This window comes from Mugil cephalus, chromosome 2, assembly GCF_022458985.1.
Source record: "Mugil cephalus isolate CIBA_MC_2020 chromosome 2, CIBA_Mcephalus_1.1, whole genome shotgun sequence".
NCBI classification, from domain to species: domain Eukaryota; kingdom Metazoa; phylum Chordata; class Actinopteri; order Mugiliformes; family Mugilidae; genus Mugil; species Mugil cephalus.
Window position 1 is genome coordinate 23,882,376 of NC_061771.1, and position 27,349 is coordinate 23,909,724.

General features: G+C 41.6%; 2 protein-coding genes across 2 annotated transcripts; one reads left to right on the forward strand and one right to left on the reverse strand.

The window, feature by feature from the left end:
• Positions 1–590: 590 nt before the first annotated feature.
• wdr19 (WD repeat domain 19) lies at positions 591–14,805 on the forward strand. The gene is made up of 36 exons (XM_047577353.1): positions 591–729; positions 1,491–1,582; positions 1,681–1,746; positions 1,859–1,984; positions 2,079–2,194; positions 2,315–2,430; positions 3,083–3,163; positions 3,306–3,418; positions 3,508–3,681; positions 3,767–3,837; positions 3,919–4,091; positions 4,598–4,718; positions 4,807–4,913; positions 5,015–5,131; positions 5,434–5,589; positions 5,847–5,994; positions 6,091–6,304; positions 7,357–7,516; positions 7,621–7,731; positions 7,819–7,928; positions 8,021–8,078; positions 8,333–8,479; positions 8,566–8,648; positions 8,725–8,808; positions 8,895–9,041; positions 9,446–9,570; positions 9,751–9,860; positions 9,960–10,028; positions 10,101–10,178; positions 10,351–10,447; positions 10,542–10,666; positions 11,431–11,512; positions 11,643–11,793; positions 11,879–12,002; positions 13,018–13,094; positions 13,389–14,805. Exons 1-36 carry the CDS (start codon positions 724–726, stop codon positions 13,501–13,503), a joined length of 4,050 nt encoding a protein of 1,349 aa, XP_047433309.1. The 5' UTR covers positions 591–723; the 3' UTR covers positions 13,504–14,805.
• rfc1 (replication factor C (activator 1) 1) lies at positions 14,654–26,756 on the reverse strand. Its single transcript, XM_047577354.1, has 23 exons — positions 26,614–26,756; positions 26,108–26,257; positions 25,932–26,007; positions 25,546–25,665; positions 25,139–25,452; positions 24,931–25,005; positions 23,990–24,067; positions 23,559–23,906; positions 23,282–23,395; positions 23,005–23,184; positions 22,806–22,910; positions 22,275–22,707; positions 22,066–22,178; positions 20,933–21,047; positions 19,858–19,946; positions 19,604–19,741; positions 19,021–19,116; positions 18,659–18,912; positions 18,444–18,561; positions 16,399–16,544; positions 16,094–16,307; positions 15,248–15,439; positions 14,654–15,160 (listed from the first exon to the last, which is right to left on the reverse strand). Exons 1-23 carry the CDS (start codon positions 26,617–26,619, stop codon positions 15,065–15,067), a joined length of 3,570 nt encoding a protein of 1,189 aa, XP_047433310.1. The 5' UTR covers positions 26,620–26,756; the 3' UTR covers positions 14,654–15,064.
• Positions 26,757–27,349: the final 593 nt, after the last annotated feature.

A 27,349-nucleotide genomic window follows, 5' to 3' on the forward strand; every position in this document is an offset into this window, starting at 1 on the left:
CATTTAAGCTACGTAATAAAGGGTATTAGAAATTTTCCCTTATTGCTGAATTTATTTCTACCATCCTGGAACATTTGAGATGTAGTAAGAAAAAAGACGTGCTGCTTTTAACTTTTAACTTGTGTATCTAATGTGTGTGTGTGTGTCCCACTCCATTACAATGGACGAATTATTATCAGTGATTAAATCAGGGCTCTCAAGTCTCACAATATGTTTACACACTCACATGCCACACACAACATTTTTCACGCAAGTGGTAAAAGTCGCCGCACATTAGTAACAGACTGTATATGAAAGAAATTAGTGATCTATGAATGGATGAGGCAAAGACAGACTGTTCTGCTTGAATCAGCGACCTATCAGCCAATCACAAAATAGTTAGTATTTCTCGTTGCCAGGTGAAATAGCACTTCACACACTTCACTATCGCCCAGCTCAAAAAAATTAAAAATTAAAAAAAAATCTCACTCTAAGCCAAGTTCAAAACTTGAGAGCCCTGGATTAGATAAAACATTGAATCTTGAATAAAAATAAATAAATAATTACTCCGGAACTTAAAAGATGTTGGAGGCCCCTCATTGGCTGCGGACCGTTGCCCTGACAACATCGCCATAGTATCCGTAGACGCTTCAGAGTGAAGCATTGTGGGTAACACACACAACCGTTCAACTCGAAGATGTTCTGAGAAGAAACTCCAAGTTTAAGTGATTAAATGAGACAAATATGAAGGTTGGTACCAGAGAAAAAAACTTAAAATACCATCTTTACGTGCGCTTTTACGAATTCTGTGGGTGACTTTTAACAGTAACCGCGCTTCGGCTAACGTTACTGGGGTAGCTCATGGAAACCAAGCTATTATGTTAGCAAAGGTAACGTTAGTTATTGTTTTGGTAATAATGTTTCCCAAAGTCAGCTAACGAATTGGTTTTTCTAGACGTTCGGCATTTTTTTTTTACAGGATGAGCACATATATGAACTAAGATACTAAGACATTTTATGAAGTTAAGAACATGCAAAAACTGTTAAAAAAAATACTGTGGCGCTAACTAGTTAATAGCCAAAATAACACATTAACACAGTCCGTCGACATTACTTACGCTACTAACACAATATTACCTCTTGCAAGTTATATGTTTGCAGCTCTGGTGAAATTTTAGGCATCTTGACTAATTTCAGCAGATACAGTTAAGACATGGGTTTAGGCCAGTGAATTGTCATATTGGAAATAGCATAAGTTGATAACGTTACTGGACATGTTGCTACCATTGACTTTTACATGTGTATGCATTAAAAACACATGCTAGGTCATTTGATTTAAAATGTTATATATTTGAAATCCAGCTTGAGTTGTGGTTGTGGTGAAGAGATCTAAGTCCACTAGACTCACAGAAGATGATAAAGTGATGTTATGTTTAATGCAGTAATCTTCTGATTCTTCCAATCAGACACATAGACAAAAACAGCTTAAAATGTCGTCTTTATGCCTTCAGAGTGTTTTCATCCTCGCTGACAAAGCCTGGGTGGGTTCTGGCCTGCTCTACAAGTGGCAGAAATCCCTTGGTAATTACATCGCTGTTGCAGGGTGAGTAATGATAGAGACTGCATCTCTTATACAGCCGTGTTATTCAAGATTCAAATCAGCACAGTAATTAAAACCGTCTGTTTTTCTGACATGCATAGGCAGGACAACACAGTGAAAATATTTGATCGACATGGACACAAGTGGGCTGAGCTCAACCTCACGGGGTAAGTGTGAGAACATCAGTTACACTTAGTTTAGGTATTTACCACTCTCTGCTTAAAAATACTTTACATTGAGTTCCTTTATCCCGTTTTTTCTTCCTCCTACACCTCTCAGGCGCTGTGTTGGGATGGACTGGGATAAGGATGGGGACATTTTGGCAGTGATAGCTGCAAAATCCAGCTCCATTTACCTCTGGGATGCCAGTGGCAATAAAACATCCCAAATAGATAGCGGCATGAGGTATGACAAGTGTCAGCAGTGTGGAAATTATCAGCCGACGCAAGTTGGGATGTGACGCTGACGATTTGTTTCCCACTATTGGTGGTTTCAACAGAGATCAGATGTCCTTCATCTTGTGGTCAAAGACTGGCCCCCTGTTGGCAGTTGGGACAGTCAAAGGAAACCTGTTGATCTATAATCAGCAGACTTCCCGCAAGATCCCCGTGCTGGGTAATAAAAAACAAAAAACACAAAATGACTATACGCAGTTTTTATGTTTTTTTTTTACTCACTTTTTAGTCACTTCTGTAACGTTGATTGTCTTATTCTCTCCCTCCTCGTACTTGCTAGGTAAACACACCAAGAAGATCACCTGTGGGTGCTGGAGTAGTCAGAATCTTCTGGCTCTAGGAAGTGACGACAACACGCTAAGCATCAGCAATCATGAGGGCGACACCGTCAGACAGGTACTCAGTTTACATTCACATTAATATTAATGTAATGTTAATTTACATTAATATACTCGCTTCACCTGTGTCATCTGTTGACTGTATCACTTAAATATGATACAACTTTAGTTTCTTGGTCACTGATTTTAAAAGCATCTATTATCGGAAAACTTGTCATTGTCGTAGCAATACACAAAATACAACAACAACCAAAGGCGGTGTGAGATAATGACTTGACTGTAGCACAAGTGCATGTAAAGAAAGATAAATGTCCATTTACTTCTCTTATTTGGGATTCTCTTTGAGCTGTTAAATACCTATATGGCTACAGCGTCTAATGTCGGTGGCCATTGATTTAAGAAAATCTTCTCTGTGATCATCTCCTCTTTTCTCTGAGAGTGAACAGATCTTTTAATGATGAAAGGACTCAGCTAATGACATTTGTCAGCTAAGTGGCACTGCAACCTGCGGTTAGAGAAGAAGCTGGAAACCGGATTGTGAATGAGGATGTCACAGCAGTCTTAGTGATGGGATGGGGATACTGTATATGATATACAAGTTCAAGAAACACACTGAGATTTTTTTTGGAAAAATATCAGAATGCGCAGTATCTCGAGGAAAGAGTAAGAGAAAATAAAGCTGCAGTTATACCTGCCTGATCTTTTGGCAGACAACGCTGAGAGGTGAACCTGCAGAAATTTACTTTTCTGTAATGAAAACGGATGAAAGGTCTTCACAAGGAGAGAGCACTGTAAGTGAATTCTTCACAAATTTCTCAAAGTGTACAGCATGTTTTTGGCTACTGACTTTCTTTGAGATAACCTGTTTAATCTAAAATGTTTGGAAAGTCCACAACATAGACATTCACATCTTTGCAATCACTGACCTTTCAGGTGAGCGTGTCCGTGGATAAGAGGATATTGATGCTTTTCAATTTCAACGACCCTGAGAACCCGATAGAACTGGCCTTCGAGCGCCGCTATGGAAACATCGTGTCCTACCGCTGGTACTGCATATGCACAAACACTCGCACACTTCCAGACACTGAATCGTGTCTGATACTTGCACTAAAGTTTGTTTTTGCTCTCTGTATAGGTACGGTGATGGGTATATACTCATTGGATTTTCCCATGGATACTTTGTGGTGATTTCCACACACATCAGGGAGATAGGGCACGAGCTCTATCAGGCTCACAATCATAAAGACAGTCTCAACAGTGTGGCCATCTCACAAGCACTAAACAAGGCTGCGTCGTGTGGGGACAACAGGTACATTCAGACGTACAAAGAAACAGCACCACCATTAACATTTTTTAGTTGTTTTTCAAAAGTTATTCCCATGTTCTCGTTACAGTATAAAGATCCACGAGCTGTCTGATCTTAAAGACATCAGCCACATAGTTCAACTGGACGACGAGACTAAAGGCAAGACGGCCCTCTTCATCAACCACACACGTCTGGACCACGTTCAGTACTTCACCCTCATCATCTCTGTGTCTGCTGCAGGTCTGGATCAGCTGAGCTGGACAGATGACGGCCAGCTGTTGGCGGTGTCCACGCAGAAAGGGACACTCCATGTGTTCCTGACCAAGCTGCCCATCCTGGGTGACAGCTTCGGTACACGACTGGCTTACCTCACCTCCCTGCTGGAGGTCACCGTCTCCAACCAGGTGGAAGGGGTGAGGACACACATTCACGCTGTAATGAGAAACGTTTTAACGTGAAAGAATTTAAAAGAGACGGTTTTATCTTAGACAGAGAAGGAATGAAAACACCAGCATAAAAAGGAATAACATACCGAACCGTTAATCGTTAAATTCCGCATCCAGACCTTAATCTCTCTCTATGCAGAAATGGAAAGAGCTATAAATATAGATCCATGCTGGACAAGGACGACAATATAAATGATTATCTTGCCTCAGGGCATTACGGTAAAGAGAGGATGTTAATAAACGTTAAGTGCTTTATAAATGGCCATAAAGTTTTCGAAAATTACAACATTATAGATGCTTGTAGTAGTTCTGACAACAATTATCATATAAACTTGGGAGAAAGGATAATATGAGGAAGATTTATATGATGAAATAAAATAAAATCAAGAAATACGGTATATAAAACTGAACCAAGAAGATACACGAGAAATTAGATTCAATATTCAGTCTTTCTCTTTTACATCGTGCTGTAGGAAAACCCTGTAGCCATAGAAGTGGAAGTGGAGCCCACATTCATTGCAGTGGGACCATATCATGTGGCAGTGGGCATGAACAACAGAGCCTGGTTTTACGCCCTGGTAGATCAAGAACCTGGTATGTACATGTTTTAATCACTGAAGCGATGTTATGCATCGTTTGGTCATGAGTTTTCTCCTGTTAAAAGTTTTTGTGCGTCACTCAGGTTATCACAAGCTGAAGGACATTGAGTATTTGGGAACCATAGCCAACATGTGCCTCAACGCTGACTACGCTGCAGCTCTGTTTGAGGGAAAAGTTCAGCTCCACATGGTGAGTCATGTCTTTCTCACCGATAAATGATAGTTAAACGAGCTTCTCCATTTGAACATCGATAAACTGCAGGTCGACTCCATGTCTGTGTCGTGTTTAAGATTGAGGGTAAAGATCAGGAGGAGAAGAAGCAGATGAAGCTTTTTCCAGACGACGACAGAAAAGGTCGGATCCTTTGTCACGCCCTCACCGCCGACTTCCTCTACTACGGCACTGATGTAAGGATCAGCACGTCAATTTTTAATTAACTGTTTTAATTAGTGAATCAGAATATTACACTACTACTCTACTGAATCATACTTGATTGTTTTTATTAGTGTAACATCAGGAGTAGCAATTTTAATTAATCAGTTATCAAATATCTGTTTATTTTTATGTGTTTATATGAGTTTCTATTATTTTAGAGTTTAAATGTGTCACCTCTTTAACTCAGTCTCCACCATCCAGTTGTTTCCTTTTCACTGTGCCAATGGACTTGTACGTGTCTGCCGGTTTGAGCTGTAATCTAATTTGTTTTCAGTCAGGAAACGTGGTGTGTGTCTTGGTGGAGGACTGGGAGACGGTGAGCAGCTACAGTCACTCCGTTGGTGTGCGGAAAGTGTTCCCCGACCTGAACGGCACCCGGCTGGTGTTCATTGACGATAAGAATGGCGGCTTCCTGTACTCTCCTGCAAACGTCAGTGCATACGTAATTCACACGTCTCTGAATTGTGGAATCTAAAATAAAAATAAGTATTTGTGCGCGGTGAAATGAGAGGATCAATAATTAATAATGGCAGAGAAATATTATGTGTTGTCGCGATCTGTCAATGTACACGCTGAATATTTTTATTTATTTAACACAGCGTTAAAAGAAAAAAGATACAGACACACTTGAACAGAAATAACTTGGATTAAAGCAAATGTTCGTGTGTTTGTGTGCGTCCAATCCAGGCGACGGTTTCCTGCTTTGAGCTCCCGAACTTCTCTCCCACCATCACAGGAGTGTTGTGGGACAACTGGCATGCGGACAGAGGAGTGTTTGTAGCTTACGACGAGGATAAGGTCTACACCTACGCCTTACATAAAACTACTATATATGGTAGGGAGACGCCACAGTTACACATATTATAAGAAGACCACAATAGAACCACTTTTATACGTGTAATAAACTCTCCTTCCCCGTCACTCTGCTCAGGGCCCCAGGTGGTGTTGGTGGGCAGCACTGCACTCCTGTTTTCCCAGAAGCCTCTGCTCTTGTACAATGGTGAGCTGACCTGTCAGACGACAAGCGGTAAAACCAGCGAAGTGGCTCTGAGCACGCACTCGTTCCTCAAGCACGCGACAGGCACGTCGACAAATTCACCACCAGAGCTCAGCAAGCAGCTCGCACAGACTCTGATGCTGAAAAGGTCGGTCACGCTGCAGATCGTCAATCAGTCAATCAATCAATCAATCAATCAATCAATCAATCAATCAATCAATCAGTCAAGTAGTCAAACTTTATTTATGGAGCACTTTTCATACAAAAGATGCAGCCCAAAGAGCTTTACTTAAAAAAAAAAAACAAAAACAAAAAACAAAACAGTAGACACAAGAGATATCCCCCTCTCCCTGTATGTAAACAGACACAAGGATTTAAAAACACTGAGGAATTAAGAACACTGAGGAAACGTTATCCCTCATTACTTTGAAGTTGAGTAAATAGTAGAGAGATAAAAATAACAATACAATTATAACTTAGTAATTACATATATATTAAACTGTATATTAAACTCGGCCTAGTGCTGTTTATAAATATACTTTATTTTGCAAATACAATATTAAGTTATTCGAATTAATACACACGTTTTATTTCAAACATGTGCAACAGTAGGGTGACAGATAAAGTAATAAATACTGGCAGATTCATGTTTTAACTTTAAACATAGCTATATGTAGAACGGGCAGTGAAGTGTAATATGTGATTGGCTCATCAGCGATAGGGGCGGGTCCTATGGTGTACGGGAGGCTTGGATTGACAGGACTCATGGGGGAAAATTGTGGATGAAAATTTAAAAAATATATAAAATATTAATCAACCAATGATTTTGCGACGCCCCTGCAGTACCTCCGCGGACCCACTAGGGGCTACATACCCCCTGTTGAAGACCTATGAGCTAAAGGATAAAAATAAATGAAAATTCAATTAAAAGCCATACTAAAAAGGTAAAAATGTGATCATCTTCTTTGAAGAGCCAGACAGTAGCTTTGTTTTAATGTTTTACAGTTAAGATGGATTTTTTTTAACTGTTCAGAAAGTTTTTCTGTTGTTTTTGATCTCCTCCTCCATTCTTCTTGGATAAAAGAACATCTACAGAGTTATCATCACAGTTTTCAGCAGGGGATCAAAGCTTCAGTGGAAGAAAGCAGAAGGACGTGGGGCTGAAATAAATAAATAAACACTGTAAATCTTCTTGTCCAGGTTCCACGAGGCCTGGGATCTGTGTAAGTCCGCGGGCAGTGACGCAGACTGGGCAGAGCTGGGCAAAGCCTGTCTGGTCCACATGGAGGTTGAACAGGCTATTCAGGTTTACCGCATGAGTGGGAACGTGGGAATGGTGCTGTCCCTGCAGGGCATCCAGGTACGTACACTCCTGGTAAAACCTCAAAACCTCCATGTTTAGACAAAACTGACACTCCTTCTCTTTCTTTCTGTTTCTGTGTCTGCGTGTCTCTCTGTTTCTAGGGTATAGAGGACATGAATTTACTGGCGGGCCACTTGGCGATGTTTCTTTGTGACTACAACTTGGCACAAGACCTTTATCTTTCCTCCAACTGCCCAATTGCTGCCCTGGAGGTGCGTACGAGGCCAATAATTCTTTGTCACAGGTTGTATGAGATGTTATTATGCGTGTAAAACTAACTAACACTGTGTTTGTATTAGATGAGAAGAGAACTTTTGCACTGGGACAGCGCTCTTATGTTAGCCAAGCGGCTAGCGGAAGATCAGATTCCCTTTATATCCAAAGAATACGCGGTTCATCTGGAGTTTATGTGAGCGAATTCGCACACATCACATACACACACACGACAGCAATCACACACCTTTCATACATGTCTCTAAACCTGATCGTCTTTCTGTGCAGAGGAGATTATGTCAACGCGTTGGCGCACTATGAAAAAGGAATGACCCGCAATAATAAGGTAAATTAACCCGATTTCCTCTTCAGATAGTGTTTTATATTATGTTTTATATTATTTTACTACACTTTCTTAGCTCCACAGTCTTCCTACAGTTTGTCGTCCACTCTACTTAGGTTAAGAAAGAGCACTTTAAGAGCAGACAGGAGGAGACTTACCAGACTTGGATAAGAAATGCACTGAAGGTTCACGTCTACGTTGCACGTGATTGAAGTGATCCTGATTCTGTCGCTGGTCCTCACGTTCCCCTCCCTCAGTTCCAGGACCACGACGAGGCGTGCCAGGCCGGCGTGGCCAGGATGTCCATCAGGATGGGGGACATCCGGAGAGGAGCCGCTCAGGCCATTCAGCACCCGAGCAGACTCCTCAAAAAGGAATGTGGAGCCATACTGGAGAGCATGAAGGTGCGTGATGTGTTGTGTTGTGTTGTGCAGCGTTGTCGTACTGGAGGATCTTTTTTTTTTGCTCATCTGTGCTTTATTTATTGCAGCAATTCTCTGAAGCCGCTCAGCTCTATGAAAAAGGGCAGTATTATGACAAGGCCGCTTCAGTCTACATTCGCTGCAAAAACTGGTGAGACAAAAGCCAGCGCACACCGAGTGTGTCTTTTTTTATTCTCCTCGGTTTAACTCCTCTGTATGTTTCTCAGGGCGAAGGTGGGAGAGTTGCTCCCGAACGTCAGCTCTCCAAAGATCCACCTGCAGTACGCGAAGGCCAAGGAGGCCGACGGGAAGTAGGTTCTCAGTCCATGTGTCCGTCTCCTCCGTGATTCACTGATAGGGATTGTAACGTGTAATGCGTGTCCGTGCGCACCGCCAGGTATAAAGACGCAGCGCGGGCTTATGAGAGCGCAAAAGACTGGGACAACGTGATCCGTGTGCTGCTGGACCACCTCAACAACCCAGAGGACGCCGTTCGCATCGTGAGGGAGACGCAGAGCATTGATGGAGCAAAGATGGTCGCCAGGTATGAAAAACAAAAACAAATAAAAAACCCAGGATATTCACAAAGAAGGGATTGAGCTTTTAATCTTTAATGCATGTCCACATTTTCTTTTACTGCTTTATGCTGCCGAGTGTTCACATTGAATTCTACATACTACGAAGTAAAGGGGTAAATGCCATTAAATAGTGAACAGTTGCAGGTTCTAGGTTTTTAAATCACTTCTTGTTAATCTTCCTGTTTGAGAATTAGAAGTGACAAAGGTTTGGCAGTTTTCTGTAGATGTCTTAATGAATTATCAGGTCCAGTTCCAGCTGTTTTTGATTCACTTTCTGAAAACGAATTGTTTAAACTCTGTTTGTTGATGTGCAGTAGTTTTATTTTAATCTGTATTGAGAACCCTGAAGCTATTCCTGTGTGTGCTGCAGGTTCTTCCTGCGCCTAAACGACTACGGCTCAGCCATCCACTTCCTGGTTCTGTCTCAGTGCAACGACGAAGCCTTCCAGCTGGCACAGCAGCACGGGCAGATGGAGGTCTACGCAGACATCATCGGTCAGAGCCCATGGATTATTCATTCAAGTTGACACCAAATTCTGAATTGTTGCAAATGTATTCCCCTTCTGCACTGTTTGTTGGTCCACTTTATTTAAATGTAATTGTAATTAAATGCAGTGTTGTTTGTCTGGAATTTAATGGCGTTGGTGTTTTTTTATTTTCTTTTTCTTTTTTTAGGCGCGGAGGCAACGCAGGAGGACTACCAGAGCATCGCTCTCTACTTTGAGGGAGAGAAGAAACACCTGCAGGCTGGAAAGTTCTTTCAGAAGTGTGGGCAGTACAGCAGAGTAAGAGCCTCAAATTCACTTATTCACTCATCAGTCGTTTATTCTGACTTTTATCATTTACACATTTTCTTTCTTTCTTACTTTCTGGGCGTCTCTCAGGCCCTGAAGCACTTCCTGAAGTGTCCAAACACTGAGGACAACCTGGCAATAGAGATGGCCATTGAGACGGTGAGAGCTCTGTGTGTATGTGTGCGTTCGTGTGTGTGTACAAAACTAACTTTGTGTATGTGTGTGTTTTAGGTGGGCCAGGCCAAGGACACCTCTTTGACCAACCAGCTGATAGATTACCTGATGGGAGAAAGTGACGGTATGCCCAAGGTAATGAATACACTGCTACTGTAGTTTGAGTGTGAAACAGCTGTAAAATAATAAGGAAATATACTCGTTTGTTTATGCCACATTGGGATAAATAAAGATCTTTGTTTGGAGGAGCTAACAGGAGTTTATTTGACTTTCATCACCATAAATCATCATTCTCCGTTCCTCCCAGGATGCAAAGTACCTGTTCCGCCTGTACATGGCGCTGCAGCAGTACAGGGAGGCTGCTCGCACCGCCATCATCATCGCCAGAGAGGAGCAGTGTGCAGGTGCAACCGCCACCTTCGTACCAATAACAGCACCATAAGCTGGTGTGACCAATTAAATGTGTAACGTTCCTCTGCTTTCGTGTTCCTGCTGAAGGGAACTACCGTAACGCTCACGACGTGCTGTTCAGCATGTACACCGAGCTCCAGGCTCAGAAGATCAAGATCCCCGCTGAGATGGCCACTAATCTGATGATACTTCACTCCTACCTGCTGGTGAAGGTCAGAACAACTTAAATCCATCACTGTTCAGAATATTGTAAATGTATTTGGGGGTTTATGTCAGCTACGTGAGACTAGGTGCCAGGTTATTCTCGAAGGAGCGTGATGGCAGCTTAGCCTCTACAGCAGGGGTGTCAAACTCGTGTTAGCTCAGGGGCCACCTACAGAACAATATGATCTCAAGGGGCCAGACCTTCAAATAATGACAACTTCAAATGTTTCCCTTTGTTTTAGCACAAAGAAGTACATCACGAAAGTGTTTACATTTAATGAACTGCACTATTACAAAATCTTTTATGAACAACCATGTTTCTTAAGAAAAAGAAGTGCAATTTCTGTATGTCTCACTGTTGTGTTATGTCCACAGCTCTTACTAAAATTGTGTGAAACGCAGGAAAAGTAGTTACTTTTATTGGAAAATTTGCAGTCAATGTCTTCAATGTAATTTTTGCACTTTGCAAATTCATCCCACGGGCCAGATTGGACCCTCTGGCGGGCCGCTTTTGGCCCGCGGGCCACATGTTTGACACCTATGCTCTAGGGCGACTAATATTTGGACGTTTTATCACAGTGCTCCTCAAATTCACAAGGTAATGTGTTACTCAACCATGTGACTTTGAGAAAAATGACGTCCTACATCAGTAACATGTATAAATAAATCTGTATTCACCATAAATGCACCTTCACTTTTCTGAAACACGTCTGTGTCTTAACGTAGGTAAGTTCGGTGTTTCTGACTTTGTAAATCATGTGTTTTCTTGTAGATCCACGTAAAGAGAGGGGACCACTTAAAAGGGGCGCGCATGCTCATCCGTGTCAGTAACAACATCAGCAAATTTCCTGCACGTGAGTCAGCACAGACAATTCACCATCATCTCCAAGTCCAACTCACACGAAGAAAAAAAACATAAATATCACGACGTTTAAACGTCAACCTTCCCCAGAATACGTCTCATCCGTGTCTGTGTTTGTGTAGATGTCGTTCCCATTCTGACGTCGGCAGTGATCGAGTGTCACCGCGCCGGACTGAAGAACTCGGCCTTCAGCTTCGCTGCCATGTTGATGAGACCCGAGTACAGAAACGACATCGACCCAAAGTACAGGAAGAAGATCGAGGCGATGGTTCGGTGAGTCACATGAACGTCCACACCTCCTCCTCCTCGTCTGTCCTACACGGCCTCTGAATCTGAAACGTTCATGTCTCCACCGCAGGCGTCCAGACACGTCGGAGCTGGAGGAAGAAACTACTCCGTGTCCCTTTTGTGGCTTCCAGCTGCCGCAGAACGAGCTGCTGTGCATTTCCTGCAAGAACAACTTGCCCTACTGCATCGCCACGGTGGGAAAACACGATCGCTCATACGCTCCATTTCTTTGGAACAAGATACCGTATTTTCCGGACTATAAGTCACGTTTTTTTTTTTTTCATAGTTTGGCCGGGGGTGCGACTTATACTCTGGAGCGACTTATGTGTGAAATTATTAACACATTATTACCGGTATATCATTTCACATGTCATTTTCACACTAAACCGCAAGGGGGCGCTCTAGGCCTGTGTTGATAATTTCAACATTGGCGGTAACTTTTAAAAACAACTGAGAAGGGCTTAACAAAAACGGCACCGAAAAGAAACTCGTATTCTGCAGATAACAAGCTGCAAGTAGTAAAACATGCAGCCGAAATCAGTAATCGAGCAGCAATAAGAAAGTTTGGAGTTAGCGAGAAACTTGTAAGGGACTGGCGAAAAGCGGAGGTTACTCTTACTGGAATGAAGAAAACAAAAAAAAGCCAATCGCGGGCTAAAAGCTAGCTAGGTGGCCACAGCTACAGGAAAGAGTTCGCACGTGGGTGCTTGGAAAACGTGCGCGACGTAGAAGAGGAAGCGCCGCATCTTCTACCTCCGGAGTTAGCGGAGTTGTTTAAAAGTGACACCGAGGATGAAGATTTCATTGGATTTGGGTTATTTGGAGTGACACGGATGTTTTGGTAAACTTCTTAGCATGTTATTTATGCTATAGTTATCTCAATAACTCTTAATATGTTATGTTGACAAACCAGGCACGTTCAGTTGCGTCATGTAACGTAAACATACCGTACAATTATTCAGCCTGTTGTTGCCTCTATTCTATTTTTATTTTAAATTGCCTTTCAAGATGACATGTCTCTTCTTGGTGTTGGATTTTATGAAATAAATTTCCCCCCAAAATGCGACTTATATATGTTTTTTCCTTCTTTATTATGCATTTTATGGCTGGTGCGACTTGTACTCCGGAGCGATTTATAGTCCTGAAAATACGGTAGTCTCGTCTGTCCCTGCACATTCTTCATCTGGTCTTTGTTCACGTTGTCCTCAGGGCCGTCACATGCTGAAGGAAGACTGGTCCATCTGTCCTCACTGTGAATTTCCCGCCCTCTACTCGCAGTTAATCCTGTTAGTGACACACTCGCACGTAACATACACACATTCACCGGCTGTATTTTAATGCATAGTTAGTCCCCAGTACCAAATTGATAAGTTATATATTCGTTTTATGTGGCTGACAGCGACCGATATATACTTCAGAATATTTCCAGATACCATCTTTTTTGCTTTAAGTTAATTCATCTTAATCTTGTGACACTTTCAAGGTTATTTCCTCCTGTTTACACACATAATTGTAGAGATTGTGTTGGGCTTTAGTTCCTCTTCTTTCCTGACAGACTTTACCCTGAACTTTTGTTCCAGGTTACTAGAGAGTGAGACCGTGTGTCCTATGTGCTCTGAGAGTCTGAGCGTCAAACAGGTGAAGAAGATCTCTGATTGCTCCAAATACCTGCAGAGCGACGAACCGGATCAGTGACGTCAACACGTAAGCCTAACGTCAACCAAACAGACCAAACAAACCAACAAAAAAATGTATATTTGATGAAACTGTATATTTAAGCTAAAGATAATTTGTAATCACACTTTTGTATCTATAATTGTATGTCTTACACAGCGCCCCCTAAAGGCCACAGTGGGTAATTACATCTTTTTCTGACTTAACCAGCGCAGACCGACATTACTCTGATAGAGTTGACTGTTAGCTGATGCATGTTTTTAAGACTGTGACACATATTACAGCTTTAAACCACAGGAAACATAAACACTATCACAAATGTAGTCCAGTAAGAAAAAGAAAACACCACTGTCACCTGGAGAGAGTCCTGTACTGCTACAATAACCTGTTTCATGTTTGTAAAAAAAATGTTTTTTTATTAGCCATGATGTGAATGTTGAATATAAAACCAGTGAAGATAAAACAAAATATATTTCTGTACCAGAATGAGCTTTGTGACTATAGGATTAACCTTCAGTAATTTATTGTCATTAATTTGTAATATTTTCACTGAGTCTATGATTAAATAAAAAAAAAATAAGGAAAGATGGCATAATTTTTTTCCCTGGAGCTCAAGCTGATGCATTCAAATGTCTTTGTTTGTTTAGTTTAAAATCTACTGTGATTGAAGTGAAGGTCAGTTCTTGAGAGGCTGAACATTTTTTGTTGCTCTTGGTTTGAATACTGATTTAGTTTGTTCCGAGATGTTCATGGTTGTTTCTCATTCAGGTTTGTATCTGGCAGCTTTGTGTAAGACAATTATTCATTTCTGTATCAGATTAAATAATATATTTATACATATTTTGAGATTTAAAGAACTTCTTGACCCCTCACGTTTGTTTTTGTCAGCTACATTTTCCAAAGCTAAAAGGAACTTTGACTCTCCACGTCTTATTTTAATGTTTTAAAGAGACGGCGACATGAACACTTCACAGGTCACTGGAGAATTAGAGCCTCATTTGTCAGTAGCGTTGCTGTAAACAGCCTCAGCATCATTTGACACCTTCAGTGAGGACGAATACTGAGCGATTGTGTTGTCTGAGAAGAGATCTAAACATAACAACCTGTACAAACCATCCTTATAACAGTAAACTACACATAAAACTAAAAATAAAAAACTCCAAGCCGACACTCATGAGCAACATATTTCTCTATTACACCTCATGACATTTTTTTTTTCCTTTACAAAATTGCAATTTACAAGAGACAGATCCTCGGTTCTAACCGTAGAGCAAAGGCATCGCTGTAGTAAAAAGTAACAGTCTTCTACGTCAGCGCTATTTACATCCTCAACACTGTGAAACGACTGAAGGAACAACACTACGACTACCGCTGCTGCTCCTCGTGAGACGTGGACTGACATGATGATGATGATGGCAGACAGAGACAGAGCAGACAATATCAGCATCATTGTTCAGTAAAGAGACACAGACTGTTAAACAAAAAGAAAGAGGACAGATGAGTGACCTGCTGACCAGTTTCTCTACACGCTCATGAATGGATCCATGTAAGTGCACACAAAAGTTTCCTAATGAGTCCGTCCTCATTTCTTTCCCTTTCCTTTCCCTTTGCCTTTGCCTTTCCCAGATTCTTCCTTCTTCTGCTTAGTCGACTCCTTTGTGGTTTTGGCCTTTTTCTGCTGCAGGACGCAACAAGAAATAAACAGGAAGTTGATGCAACGTTTTTTTTTTTTTGAGCACATCATCAAACCGTGCATGTTTCTCACCTTGATCATAGCGTCGGCTTTGAGGCCGTCCCCTTCCTCCTCAGACTCCTGGCCGCCGTCCTGGCCGCCGTCCTCTCCTCCCAACTCCGACTCCCCCCCGCCGCCACCGCGACGCCCCTTCTTCACGGCTTGGAGGGAGTACGGCGTCAGATGAACCTCTTTGTTGTACAAACGGGTGAAAGCCGCCTTCACCTGGGAGGAGGAGATCAGACAAGATGCTCATTTAAGCTCCTGCACTCGAGAAAGTTCAAAGAATTATAATCTGGCACAGATCGTTTTAGTATTTTATGGAGCAGTGATTCCCAAGCTGCCAAGCTGCCCCCTAGTGGGCTGCAAAGGTAATGCAAGTGGGCAGCCAAATCATAAATAATCAGATTTTTGTGTATGTAGGTGGGGTGAAATTATACAAAAATAAATATATACAGAATGTTTTAAATGCTCAAACTCAGTTATGTTTTAAAGGATATAAAAAATGTGCGGCCGGACCATTTTGCAGTGAGATCGAATTGCATTTGACTTGTTTACATTTGATGCTGACGGCTGAAACTGGAGTATAAAGATAAATAGCTGAGAAGAGGTCGGAGCTGTTTACTTAGTTTAAACATGTAACTTAGCATTACATATGTCTGCTGTATTAAGTTCAGTCCTTTATGTTCAGTTTTAAATAAAAAATGTAGTACATTGCCTCCATATTTATGGGGTCGGAGAAACCGTATCCTATCTGATTAGCATCTAAAGCTAAAAGAAGCTGCTCTCCTCCTTTTCTGAATATTTACATATGTGAGTAAACAGAGGGACACTAAGAAACGATGACCTAAGCCTCAGTTCGATCAGCCTCCCGCTCACCTTGGAATCCAGTTTGGAGTAGGGGTCGGCCTGTCCCCCCCAGACGCTGATCTCCATGATGCTGTCCACGTCCTCCTTGACCAGCTGGTAGTCGTCCAGCAGCTTCACAGCCTGAGCCGCGCCCTCAGCGCCGTGTTTCTGGAGAGGACTCAGCAGCGCCTGTCGCAGGTAGAACAGGTAGTCCAGGTTCACCGCCTGCCTGCTGCTCATGGTCCTGCAGGAGAAAACAGACAAAAGAGACAATTTGACGAGCTGAACATTATGTGTAGATGTGGCATCTTTGTGATAGAAGCAAAAAAACTCACTTGAGACTCATGTGCGAGGCCAGCTCCTGAACGATGCGGGAGTGTTTACTGGTGGAGGAGTTCTTGCCGAGCCAGCTGGGGAAGACCGGGAACTGAGACATGTAGCCTCTCATGAGCTCGCCTGGGATCACACTGGCGTAGATGGCCTAAAAACAAACACACACACACACACTTATAACGTTACTGCAGGGATAATAATACAGTCGCACACTCATGCTAAGCTAACATGTTGTTTTTTTTTGTGCTTGCACACATTTATTTACTTTTTGAATACAGTATGAACAACAAAGAAGATATGAACAATGTGTATTTGTGTGCGTGTGAGTCCTATCATAATTTGTATGTTTACCAGTTCACACAATAATACAGGAATAATAATGATTATCACATTGTTATTCATATTATAGTAAGGAAAAATAATGAACATATGAAGTAAAACAATGTTTCCATTAATAAGTATTAAAAAATGAAAATAATAATGATAATAAATAAAAACAAACAAAACCAACAACAACATTTACAAAACAATTACTAATTATAGTGATAATAATTACTATAGTGAAGGATAGTGAGAGATAGTGGAGGAGGAGGAGGAAGGATAGAGAAGATAAATCTTCTAAGACACATTATACATGTTTTTTATTTTTAACAGACTGGTATTCTGTCCTTTCTGTCCATCTATCGTAACCACGTCCAAACCATCGGGGAAGTTACACAGGTGTCAAACATATGGTGACACACAGCATATATTTACAAAGAAGACTGCAATTTTTCAATGAAAATAACTTCTATTCCTAATTTATCCACTGTTTTAGAAAGAGAAGTGGACACAACACTGAGAAAGGACCCAGGACTAAACAGCAGACAGCAATGTGCTCAAAGCATTTAGCTTTCTTCAGAAGTTTCCTTTTCTTTTTAACAACTTAACTTTTTAAACTTTGCACTAAACCAAATGGAAAAAGTCTGGAGTTGTCTTTACTTATATGGGTCAAAGACGAGACATGTCAATTCTGGTGTCCGAGGCATATTTATAATAGTAAAAATAAATTAAAAAAAATTAAAAAGTACAATTTGTTACTCAATTCTTCCCACTTTACTTGCTCATATGAGTATTTACTGTAAGAAATGAAAATTTAAGGACCTGTTTAGCTCAAAAGTACAAAACTGTCCTTCCTGAATAACGTCCGGGCTAAAAATCTAAGTACAAAATTACGCTAAAAATGTCAAAAATCTTAATACAGGCATTAATGATACACTGGGGCATAATTGTGTTGGTGTTTGTAATGACACCTACAAATATAGTAACAACACTAAGCTCATTTACATTTTTATTCAAGAAATACTTTTGTCCCTATTTTTGGATTCTCAAATGTCCTTCCTGTGTATCACACATAAAGTGTTTATGACCATATTTGGATTTGGACATTCATGTTACAGGGTGTTGTATCAACCAACAGATTCAGAAGGACCCAAAAGAGATGACAATGTCAATAAATCTCTCTTAAAATGTTGATATTTTGACCTTTTCGCTCAGTGGTATGTTATGTACCACCGTGATGTGTCTTTCTGGATAACGCTAATAACACATTTATAATTTTTTTATGTTTTAAAATGACCTATTTCATGTGAAATATGACATTGATGTGTTGAAGATTGAGCTAATGTTTTACGCAGTAGACCCAGTTAGTGCCTGATTATAAAGGAAAAACAGTTGTTTTGTCCTTCCTGGGTAACAAAGGTATCCTGTTACCCAGGACATGTCCTCTGTTAGAGAGACTGGACATGTTAATGAATTCAGTAGCTGTAGGTTTTTGGACATTGATTTGATGTTGTACTGTTACTCTTTTATTATTATTAATAGCAGCTGATTTTGATTTTGTTTCACTTTTAAAATCCTTATACGTCTTTGACCCATATGTAGTTATTCTGTCATGTAGTTGATCTACACCTACTAAATGAGTAGGAGTGGTGCGTTCGCTGCCCTTTAAATCAAGCCCTCCACCGGAGGACGTTTCTATTTCATGACACAGAAACATAAACGTTACCTGGGTGGGCAGCAGAGACCAGTTCTGCCCTGAGCGGATCCGTCTGTCGACCATGTCGCCCTGAGAGATGGAGTCCGCCGCCTTGCTCAGCAGCACCAGGTGGGCCTTCATGTCCCCGCTGTGAGAAAAGACAAAACAACATATTAAAATATATTAAAAGAACTGATACTGATCTGGACCCGGAGTCTCACGGCCTGTCCCCCCTCTTTCCTCACCCAGCAGCGGCAGGACGGACGTGCAGGTAGTTCTCCTGCACGAACAGCGGCGCCAGCGAGTAGTCGTGGAAGAAGAGGTCGGACTTGTCGATGAGGCTCATGTGGGACGTCTCGTCCCCCGAGGCGAACACCTTCCTGCAGACGTCAAACGGGCCCAGCTTCATGTCCTTGCGGGCGCTGGCTGCGTCCGCCTTGCACTGGTCGTACGTCATCACCTTGTCTTTGGCCGACCACATGCTCAGGTTGTGGATCACCTGGAGAGGAAGCAGACAGCTTTTAGAGAGAGTGGAGTCAAAGGAAGAAACTTCTCACGTCAAAACCGCAGCACAGGTTTAATCAAATGAGGCTTTGACTCGTTTTACCTGTCGGACGTCCTGATTGGAAGCTAAAATGATTTCATTCAGAGCTGGGGGCGGGATCTTGATTCCCTCTTTGAAAGCGATAGACATCATGGCTCCCTGAAAAGGAATGAAAAAGGACAACTGTGAAAGAGGAAAGTTAAATATTTACATATTGGAACAAATATCACAGATGCAGAGTCGTAGGTGCGATGGAAAAAGAAAAAAATCACGTAAAAATGTATCTGATAAGAAGTGACATTTACATTTAGATGTGCTGCAGCTGAACAGCTAATTAACCATGTGGCCAGTGAAGGCAGCACTTAAAAATAAATAAATTAATAAATAAATAACAAGATGTGTTCATGTTAAATAAGGAAGCTTAAAAAGAATAGTTAACAGAAGTTACACAGATGTCCAGCTCAGTTACAGCTTCATGCCAGATCTGACCACAACCACATTAGATCATTATAAATACTAGGATTTTAATTCAATCATGTGTGTGTATGAATATATAATTTTATTTAAATATATATATATATTTTAAAAATATTAAATTAAAAAATAAAATATCATATAAAATTGTTGGGGCATATTTGAGATGTACCTTGATCTGTTCCACCCGTGGCCTCTGGAAGCGCAGGTCGAAGCAGTAGTTGGCCAGAGACCTGATCTTCTGGTGGTTGCGGTCGTTGCACATGCAGATGATGGGAACCTTCGAGGTTTTGATGAGGTTGATCATCTCCTGCGCGGAAGAACAAACACATCGGGTTTAGTAACGAGGCGTCGCGATCCTTCCTCTAACGCCTTCAGAAGACAAGGACGCGTCCAGACTGGGGAGAGACACGAGTTTGTTTGTACCTGGATTCCTCCACGGTCCTCGTTTCCAGCCATGCCGTCGATCTCATCCATGATGAGAACGTGTTTACTGCTCACGGTCGAAGACGTTCCTACACGAGACCAAGAGAGCGGGAGGACACGGTATGAGCTTCGCTTGAGAGCAAAATGTGTGTCATGTACATTTACTAAAACAAAAGAACTGAAGTTTGTGCAGGTTTCTTGTATTAAAAACTTTGGTATGAATTTTCACAACTTTCTCAACGATATTAGGGATTAGTAGGTATAAAAACTACGCATCATCTTTGAACAGGAAGTAGTAAAAACGAGCAAAGACAGAACAATGAAGTCCCAACGTCCTCAAACGAGTACTTGCTAATTAGCGACGTTGTAGCTCGTTGCTATTGATAAAATTTGTTAAATTTGTGAGTCACATCAAACTAGCAACGTTAATAAGCATAAACAAATAAGTTTTGACCTTTGAATACCACTAGACTAAATCGTCCACTAATGGGGACAAACAATGGGTTTAAATTAAGCAGAATAAGCTGCAAAATAAAAGCTAAAACTTCATGTCCCCATATGAGGACGCAGGGTCTCAGGAGGTTAAGCTCGGCTGGTTGTATTTTAAAAAACGTCCCTCATCATTTAAAAAAATTAAAAGAGGGTTTTGCCTTAAAGCCTGAAGACTTATCCTCCGTAATTGGAAATCTGACAAGTCCTCTTATTTTTCAAGTTGGTTAAAAGAAGTTTTTCCTTAAATCCTCTAGAAAAACTCAGATATTATAGATTCAGGCGCCTTTGTAGGATTCATTCTTGCCTTATCCCCCTCAGAAATAACACAATAGGTCATATTTAAAAGTGTGATTCATGTCATGTTGCCATATACGCTACAGGGCTGTGTATTCATGTTTACACCTGAGGTCTGAGCTAATAAGTGGCTTCTCCTATTGCTAACGTGCCCCTTGGTCTCTACATATGATGATATGACTATGGCTTAAATGGTTTGCTGCTGTAAGTTCGTGCTTCTTGTCCACTAAATTTATAAATAAATGTGAAAAATGTAACAAATAAAAAAAGAAAAGAATACAGGTTTCACCTTTGTAGAAGTTCTCGATGCTGGTATTGTTCAGTGACTCTGCAACCACTTCCTTCAGGCTGTTTTTGCTACGAGTGCAGCTGGCGTTCATCTCCACGTAGCTGAAGCCCAGCTCCTACGAACCAACACCAACCATCAAGCGAAGCCAGGATCAGAACAACTTCTAACCCTCAGGACAAAAACGTCCACGTCCAAAAACCGCTATAAAAACTTAACAGACTAATATTTTTTTCAGATTTTTTTCTGCATAAGTGTCTTAAACCACTTCAGCACTTTACAAAACTATCACAAATTCAATCATGTTGAGGGTTTTAAACCCTTAACGAGTGCATATACGGCTTTCAATACACACACACACACACACACACCTCATAATAAGCTGCTAAGCTAAGCTCAATAACACAAGCACAAAAACGAATGAAATAACAAACATTTTATTCATAGGCTCTGTAATGGGAAAATTACTGCTTTTAGTGTTTAACACTCAAAATGACAAATTAGACCATTTTTCTCATAACTGAAAACCTAATATTGCAGAATGAATGTTTTATTGTTTTGATGGCTGAGAGATCAAAAAATGTAGTTATGATGGAAGTCAATGTGACATTTTTGTTCACTAAGGTCACAAGAGGGTAGTAAATTTTACATCTGATGCTACACAAAAACTAATAATGCAATCAAGTCAATATTTTCAGATAATCTGGGTCATACCCAAGACTGATCTGGAAAAAATAAAATAAATAAATAAAATAAATGCCCTAGCCACCCAACTTTAGTTTTATGGAAAATAACAAATTTGTTTTTCATAAAAACAACAGTGACTTCAAGTAATCAAACTGGCATTTAAAAGGTCAACATTCCTCAAAATGAATGTTTTTTTTTGGTAGTTTTGTAAAGTGTTGAAGTGCCTAAGAAGATTTGTGCAGACAAAATCAGAAAAAATTAAATTAATTAAATTAATTAAGTTTTTATTAAGTTTTTATAGGAGTTTTTGGACATGGTTGTTTTTGTTCGCTACGGTTACAAGAGTTTGGTAAATTCAACAGATGCCTGAGGGTTAAGTTTCCCTCTGAGCGGTGTGCGACGTGTGTGTGTGTGTGTGTGTGTGTGTGTGTGTGTGTTTCCAGACCGACCTCACAGACCAGCACAGCTGTGGTGGTCTTCCCCACGCCAGGAGGTCCGGAGAGCAGAGCGGCTTTGTGACCCGATCCATCGTCTTTGCCTCCAAACTTACCAAACTTCGCTGCTGTTCACCAGAACACACAGAACAAAGACCTTCAGCACAGATACTTTCTTAAACGTTCACCAAAACAAACCCGAGTCCTCCAGTTTTTTCTCTTACCTGCTGGTTTGCTGGCGCTGCCGCCGCCGTGGTTTCTGTGCCAGTTCTGCAACCATCGAATCAGCTTGTTGGCGCAGCTCTGGTCGCCCTGCTGGCCGATCACGGTCTTCAGGGAGCGCGGCCGGTACTTGTCCACCCACAGCGTGCTGGCGCCCTCCTCTGACGACGATGGGGCCGGGGTCGACGTGGAGGAGGAGGAGGAAGAGGAGGTGGAGGAGAGACCCAGCTCTCGCCGGGCAGTGTGACGCGACCCTCTCCCAGACGGGGTGCTGGCATCTGACGTCCTGGAGCCGTGGCCTTGTGCCAGGCCGGTCTTTGACGGGCTCGGGGTCTGAGGGGACCTGGAGTTCCCCTTAGAGGGGGAGATCTTCTGGGACTTGGGGGTGGTCTTTGACGTCTGGGTGGAGGGAGTCCTGCTCTTTGGGGCTTTGCTCTAATTAGAAGAAGAGGAAGAAAACGCTTAATATCAGTGAGATGTTATTTAAGTTACAACAAAAAGACATAAAAGCTGCAAAACAGTCTGAGTTTTACCTCGGCTTCTGCAGCGATCTCATACTTTGACTTCTTTCCTGGTTTGGTTCTGATCAGCTCCAATAGAGCATCTTCATCCAGGATCTTTGTACCGAAACTCTCCGCCTGAAACACGAGTGTTAAAAAAAAAAAAAGATTGTTTTGATATTGTTTTGTTCCTCCTCTGTTCATCTGTTTGGACGTGTTCGTCCTTCGTCACCTTCTCGAGCTTCGAGGCGCCGCTGTCTCTGCCCAGCACCAGGTAGGTGGTCTTCTTGCTGACGTTTCCCGTCACCTTGCCTCCGTAGCGCTCGATGAGAGACTTGGCGTCGTCTCTCTCGATCGACTCCAGGACGCCCGTCAACACAAACACGCAGCCCTCCAGACAGTTCTCCGCCCCCTGGAAAGCACACAGCGGCGTCCAGTCACCCACCAATCAGACACCGAACGAACGCACAGCTTTTCGTTTCTTTCTCTACAGCAGCAGGTGACGTTACCGTGGGGATTTCCTTGGAGCCCAGAGCTCGTGGTCCATCTCTGTTGAGGTAGTTCCTGTAAGCTGAGGTGTTGGCTTTCTTCTTCTCCATGTCCTCAGGACTCGTACTAGTGCTCTGGTTCAGAGACACAATTGTTTAACTTTATGTTGTCAATGTTTTTTTTACCCATTTTTTTGTTCACACGTTTCTCTTTTGTGGTATTTTATAGACAATTAAAGAGATTTAACATGAGATTGTGAAGATTACGACCTGCGTAAGGCTCATCTTCTTGGCTCACCTCAGGTTTCTTGGGGGAGATTTTAAGTGCAGTGGGGGTAGTTCCCGCTTTAGGCGTGAACTTCACGTCTGAGATCGCAGAATCACGCGGCTCCTTTTTAGGGGAGATTTTGTTTTTCGTCACTTTGCTCTTCGACTCTTCGTCCTTCAGCTCGTCTTTTCTCTTCATCAGGGCCAGTTTGGAGCTGGCTTTGACGGGGCTGGCGTTCTTCTTGGGAGACGGGCTGATCGCGGCCTCCGACGCGCTCCGGCCGGGCTTTGAAGGGCTGCTCGTGCTGCCGGCAGCATTCGCTCTGCCCTTCTTGGGAGTTACGGTTTGGCCCGGTCTTTCATCAGAGCCTTTACGAGCCTGGATGTAACCACATGCAAGAACACACTTAACAACTGAGGCCGTTAAAAGCGAACCTACGTTTTTATCGTTGGCTTCATCACCTTCTTGGCCTGTGGCTCCTCGTTCAGCATCGCCAGTGTTTTTGCGAATTCCTCATCTTCGTGCACCTGTTTTTCCAGCTGTGTGAAGGCACAGAGACAAGAATAAGTAAATGTCTCCTTCTTGATTGATCGTATAACGCTCCAGTTCACTCTAATACGCAACACGACCGGAACAAACAGTTTGAGGCATTTTTATTTGAAAACAGACTGAAAGCATAGCGCAAAAAAAGTTTAACTGTGCTGTTTCTGACCAGTGTGTTGACTTTGTGTTGTCACACTGCCGTGCACCTGCAGCAGTCACGTGCTTCCATGTCAAGAAGCAACTAAATGTACCGACAACGGACTCGACGTGTCTCGGTGAGAAACACTGCAGATTCAAAGTCACGTTTATGTTCAAACAGATTCATTAATTACTGTCTACTAGTGATGTGCGGATCGATACTTCCGATACCAGGTCTTTATGCTTTAATATTGATTCTATCAAAAGATCGATACTTCAGTCATTTGAGGTGATGTTGGACCTTGAAAGTAACTTAACTTGTGGCAACACAACAAACCTTGCGAAACACCTCATTTGCAAATTAAGATGCAAGTTTTCATTTTATAGTAGTTCTTAATAGTTAAGTAATAATTTATTTTAATGGTTGTATTGTTTTACTTAATAATTTTTATTGTTTGTTGTTGTATTAGGTCGGTTATAGTGAATGAGGCCGCTACCTCAATATACTTCTGAGTTTAAAATAAATACATTGATGTCTGATGTCTTGTATTATTTATGAAGATATGATGATTTGAAACGCTTTTTTTCCATTTAACAGACACATTAGCATCAGTATCGACTGTCATCGGCGATACTTACTCTGTATCGGATCGGAAAGGAAATCGGTGGTATCAAACATTGCTACCGTCGACTTTAAATAATGATATGTACAAGTAGTCACCTCCATCTCCTCCTCCAGCTGCAGCTGTCTTGCAAGTTCTTCATCACTTATCAGGTCGTCTGTGTCTTGAGTTGGCTGAGGAGAAGATGAGTTTTTACAGAGTCAGTTTGTTGAAACGGGATTCGTATTTTAATAGTGAGAGGATGAGAAGAGTTGGTAAAGGGTTCAGTAATAATGCAATAATAATATAATAGAAGTGAGTACTCACAGCCTTTCGTTTGGTGCTGGCCACCAGTTTCTTGTCTGACCGCTGAACGGTCCCTTCGCCAAAGTAGTCCAGCACTGAGGTGGGGGTTTGTTTGGGCTGGGGAGGAGGTGGTGCTGACTTAGGGGTGGCAGGCAGAGGAGGAGACTTTAACCCAGTTTTCCCCCCCTGAGTAGCAGAAGGCTTGGGAGGAGACTTCACTCCTCCTCTGGGTGCCGACCGAGGACTCTCCGCATCTGACTTTGACGTTTTGGAGCCGCTCCTCTGGTTGGGTTTGGAGACTTTCTTCAGGCTCTGAAAGGTGTCGCTGTCCGAGTCTGCAACCAGAACAGAGAGACATCCCATCAAAACACAGCTGCTTTGAAATGATTTACCGTCACGTGTTAACCGCTGAGGCACGTAAGCATCACCTGTTTCAGAGACGTACTGCACCGGGTCTTTCTTGGGAGGCGGCTCTGCCTTCTTGGTCTTCACTTTCTCTTTGGGAGATTTCTTTGACTTGCTCACGGGCACCTCCTCCTCCTCCGAGTCTGAGCAGAAAGAACAAGATGTAGCAGCTGTTTTATTATAGTTCTAGGATCCTCTAGGACTCTTCTCTTTCCTTTATACCTAATTTGTTGTTTTCTATTCCAAACCAAGACTGTAAGTTGTAAATGATAACAAAAATGTATTTACATTTGCAAATTTACAAATACTTTACTGTGTGGAAAAACACAAATAACATAATAAAAGTGAAGATAAATACAACAGCAGACACTCTATGATCACGTTAACCATTAGCTCACATCCCTCTCACCTGACTCTATGATTGCATGCTTCTTTCGCTTTTTCCCTCCATCCTTGTGTTGCTCTTCTGCTTTGGGGCTTTTGGCCTACAGAGCATAAACCAAATTAAATCAAATAACCAAGAGGAGGAGAAAAACACAGGAATCAATACAAAGAGGAGGATAGACTATGGTACTATTTCCTTGCCTTGGTGGTTTGTTTCTTTTTATTCTTCACCTCCTCGTCTGAAGACAGAGGACTCTTCTTCTTCTTCTTCTCGGGTTTGACATTTTCATTCGAGGCTGGTTTCTGCACCGCCGGTTTAGCGGATGTCGGTGCAAAGAACCGCCTGATGTCCTGTGTGCACACACTTGTTTTATTATGACATTAACGAAGGCAAAACGATTATTTTGTAGTTTAAACATTGAACTTTCGGACATTCTGCATTAAAATGTGCAAATTTTGAACTTGAAACAAAAGTCGACGGCAAAACGATGAGAAAGTAAGAGAAACCGATGTGATCCTCTTTCCTTGCATTAAACAACAGATTGTCAAGATTATCTTTCTTTATATTTCTTTAGCTGCAGCTAACACAGCTCAGGGCGCTTTTGCGCGTCAACAAGATAACAAGCTCACTTTCTCTTGATTTAACAACTTAAACTATTGTGCCATTTGTCGTGTAAGATGATAAACAACAGAAATGTGCAACGTACCATCATGAACACGTTTTCCCGCAGCGCTCAGACAAGTTTTTTTTATCAGAAAAGTAAGAAAAAACCTCCTTCTGCTTGGCGCGCGAAGCTTGGTTCTGTCGTCGCCCGGAGATGACGCACACGAGGGGCGGGGCTGGTTGCTGGTTGCTGGTTGCCATGCGTCAGTTTGTCACTCAGAGCGATGCTTTCAAAATACCAGAAAATAAAACAGTAAAACTCTCTAAAAACGTGTTTTAGGTCAAACAAACTACTTAAATATTTATTATTTTTAGATTAATGTTAAATCTTTGTGAGTCGTGTAACATTATTATGTTTTTTTCATGTAATTGCTATTGAGTTTTTTGTGTTACATACAAAATTTAACAGTGTAGATACAAATATAGACATAAAAATCTTATGTATAGAAAAATGTAATAATTAAAACGTATTTTTTTTGTAATTTTTGTTTTCAGAGTTTTGATTGAATGAATTGTGATAAAGGATTACAAAAGAGTAAAGGAATAATATGACGTATCCACCCATCATAACTATTCGTGCTATTTGCGGTGGTGCTGCAATGGAGATATTCTTTTTGTTTGTTTGTTTAGTTAGATATTAAACTACACATTAATGTGATTATTAAATGGCCCAACATAGTATTTTTGTTACTGTAAATGAATAACCATTTTGTAATCACATTTTGTGAAGGTCACAGAAGCCTGTATTTTCATTTTATTTTCACATATGGCTGTGGTGA

Bases quoted from the DNA above. Each gene is read 5' to 3' on its own strand.
- rfc1 (XM_047577354.1), bottom strand. The intron at 21,048-22,065 runs GTCGGTCTGGAA...GTTGGTTCGTAG, and splicing joins CAGCTGTGCTGGTCTGTGAG to GAGCTGGGCTTCAGCTACGT. The intron at 15,440-16,093 runs GTGAGCGGGAGG...TCCTCCTCCCAG, and splicing joins ACTCCAAACTGGATTCCAAG to GTGAAGGCGGCTTTCACCCG.
- wdr19 (XM_047577353.1), top strand. The intron at 6,305-7,356 runs GTCGGTCACGCT...CTTCTTGTCCAG, and splicing joins CAGACTCTGATGCTGAAAAG to GTTCCACGAGGCCTGGGATC. The intron at 12,003-13,017 runs GTGGGAAAACAC...CGTTGTCCTCAG, and splicing joins TGCCCTACTGCATCGCCACG to GGCCGTCACATGCTGAAGGA.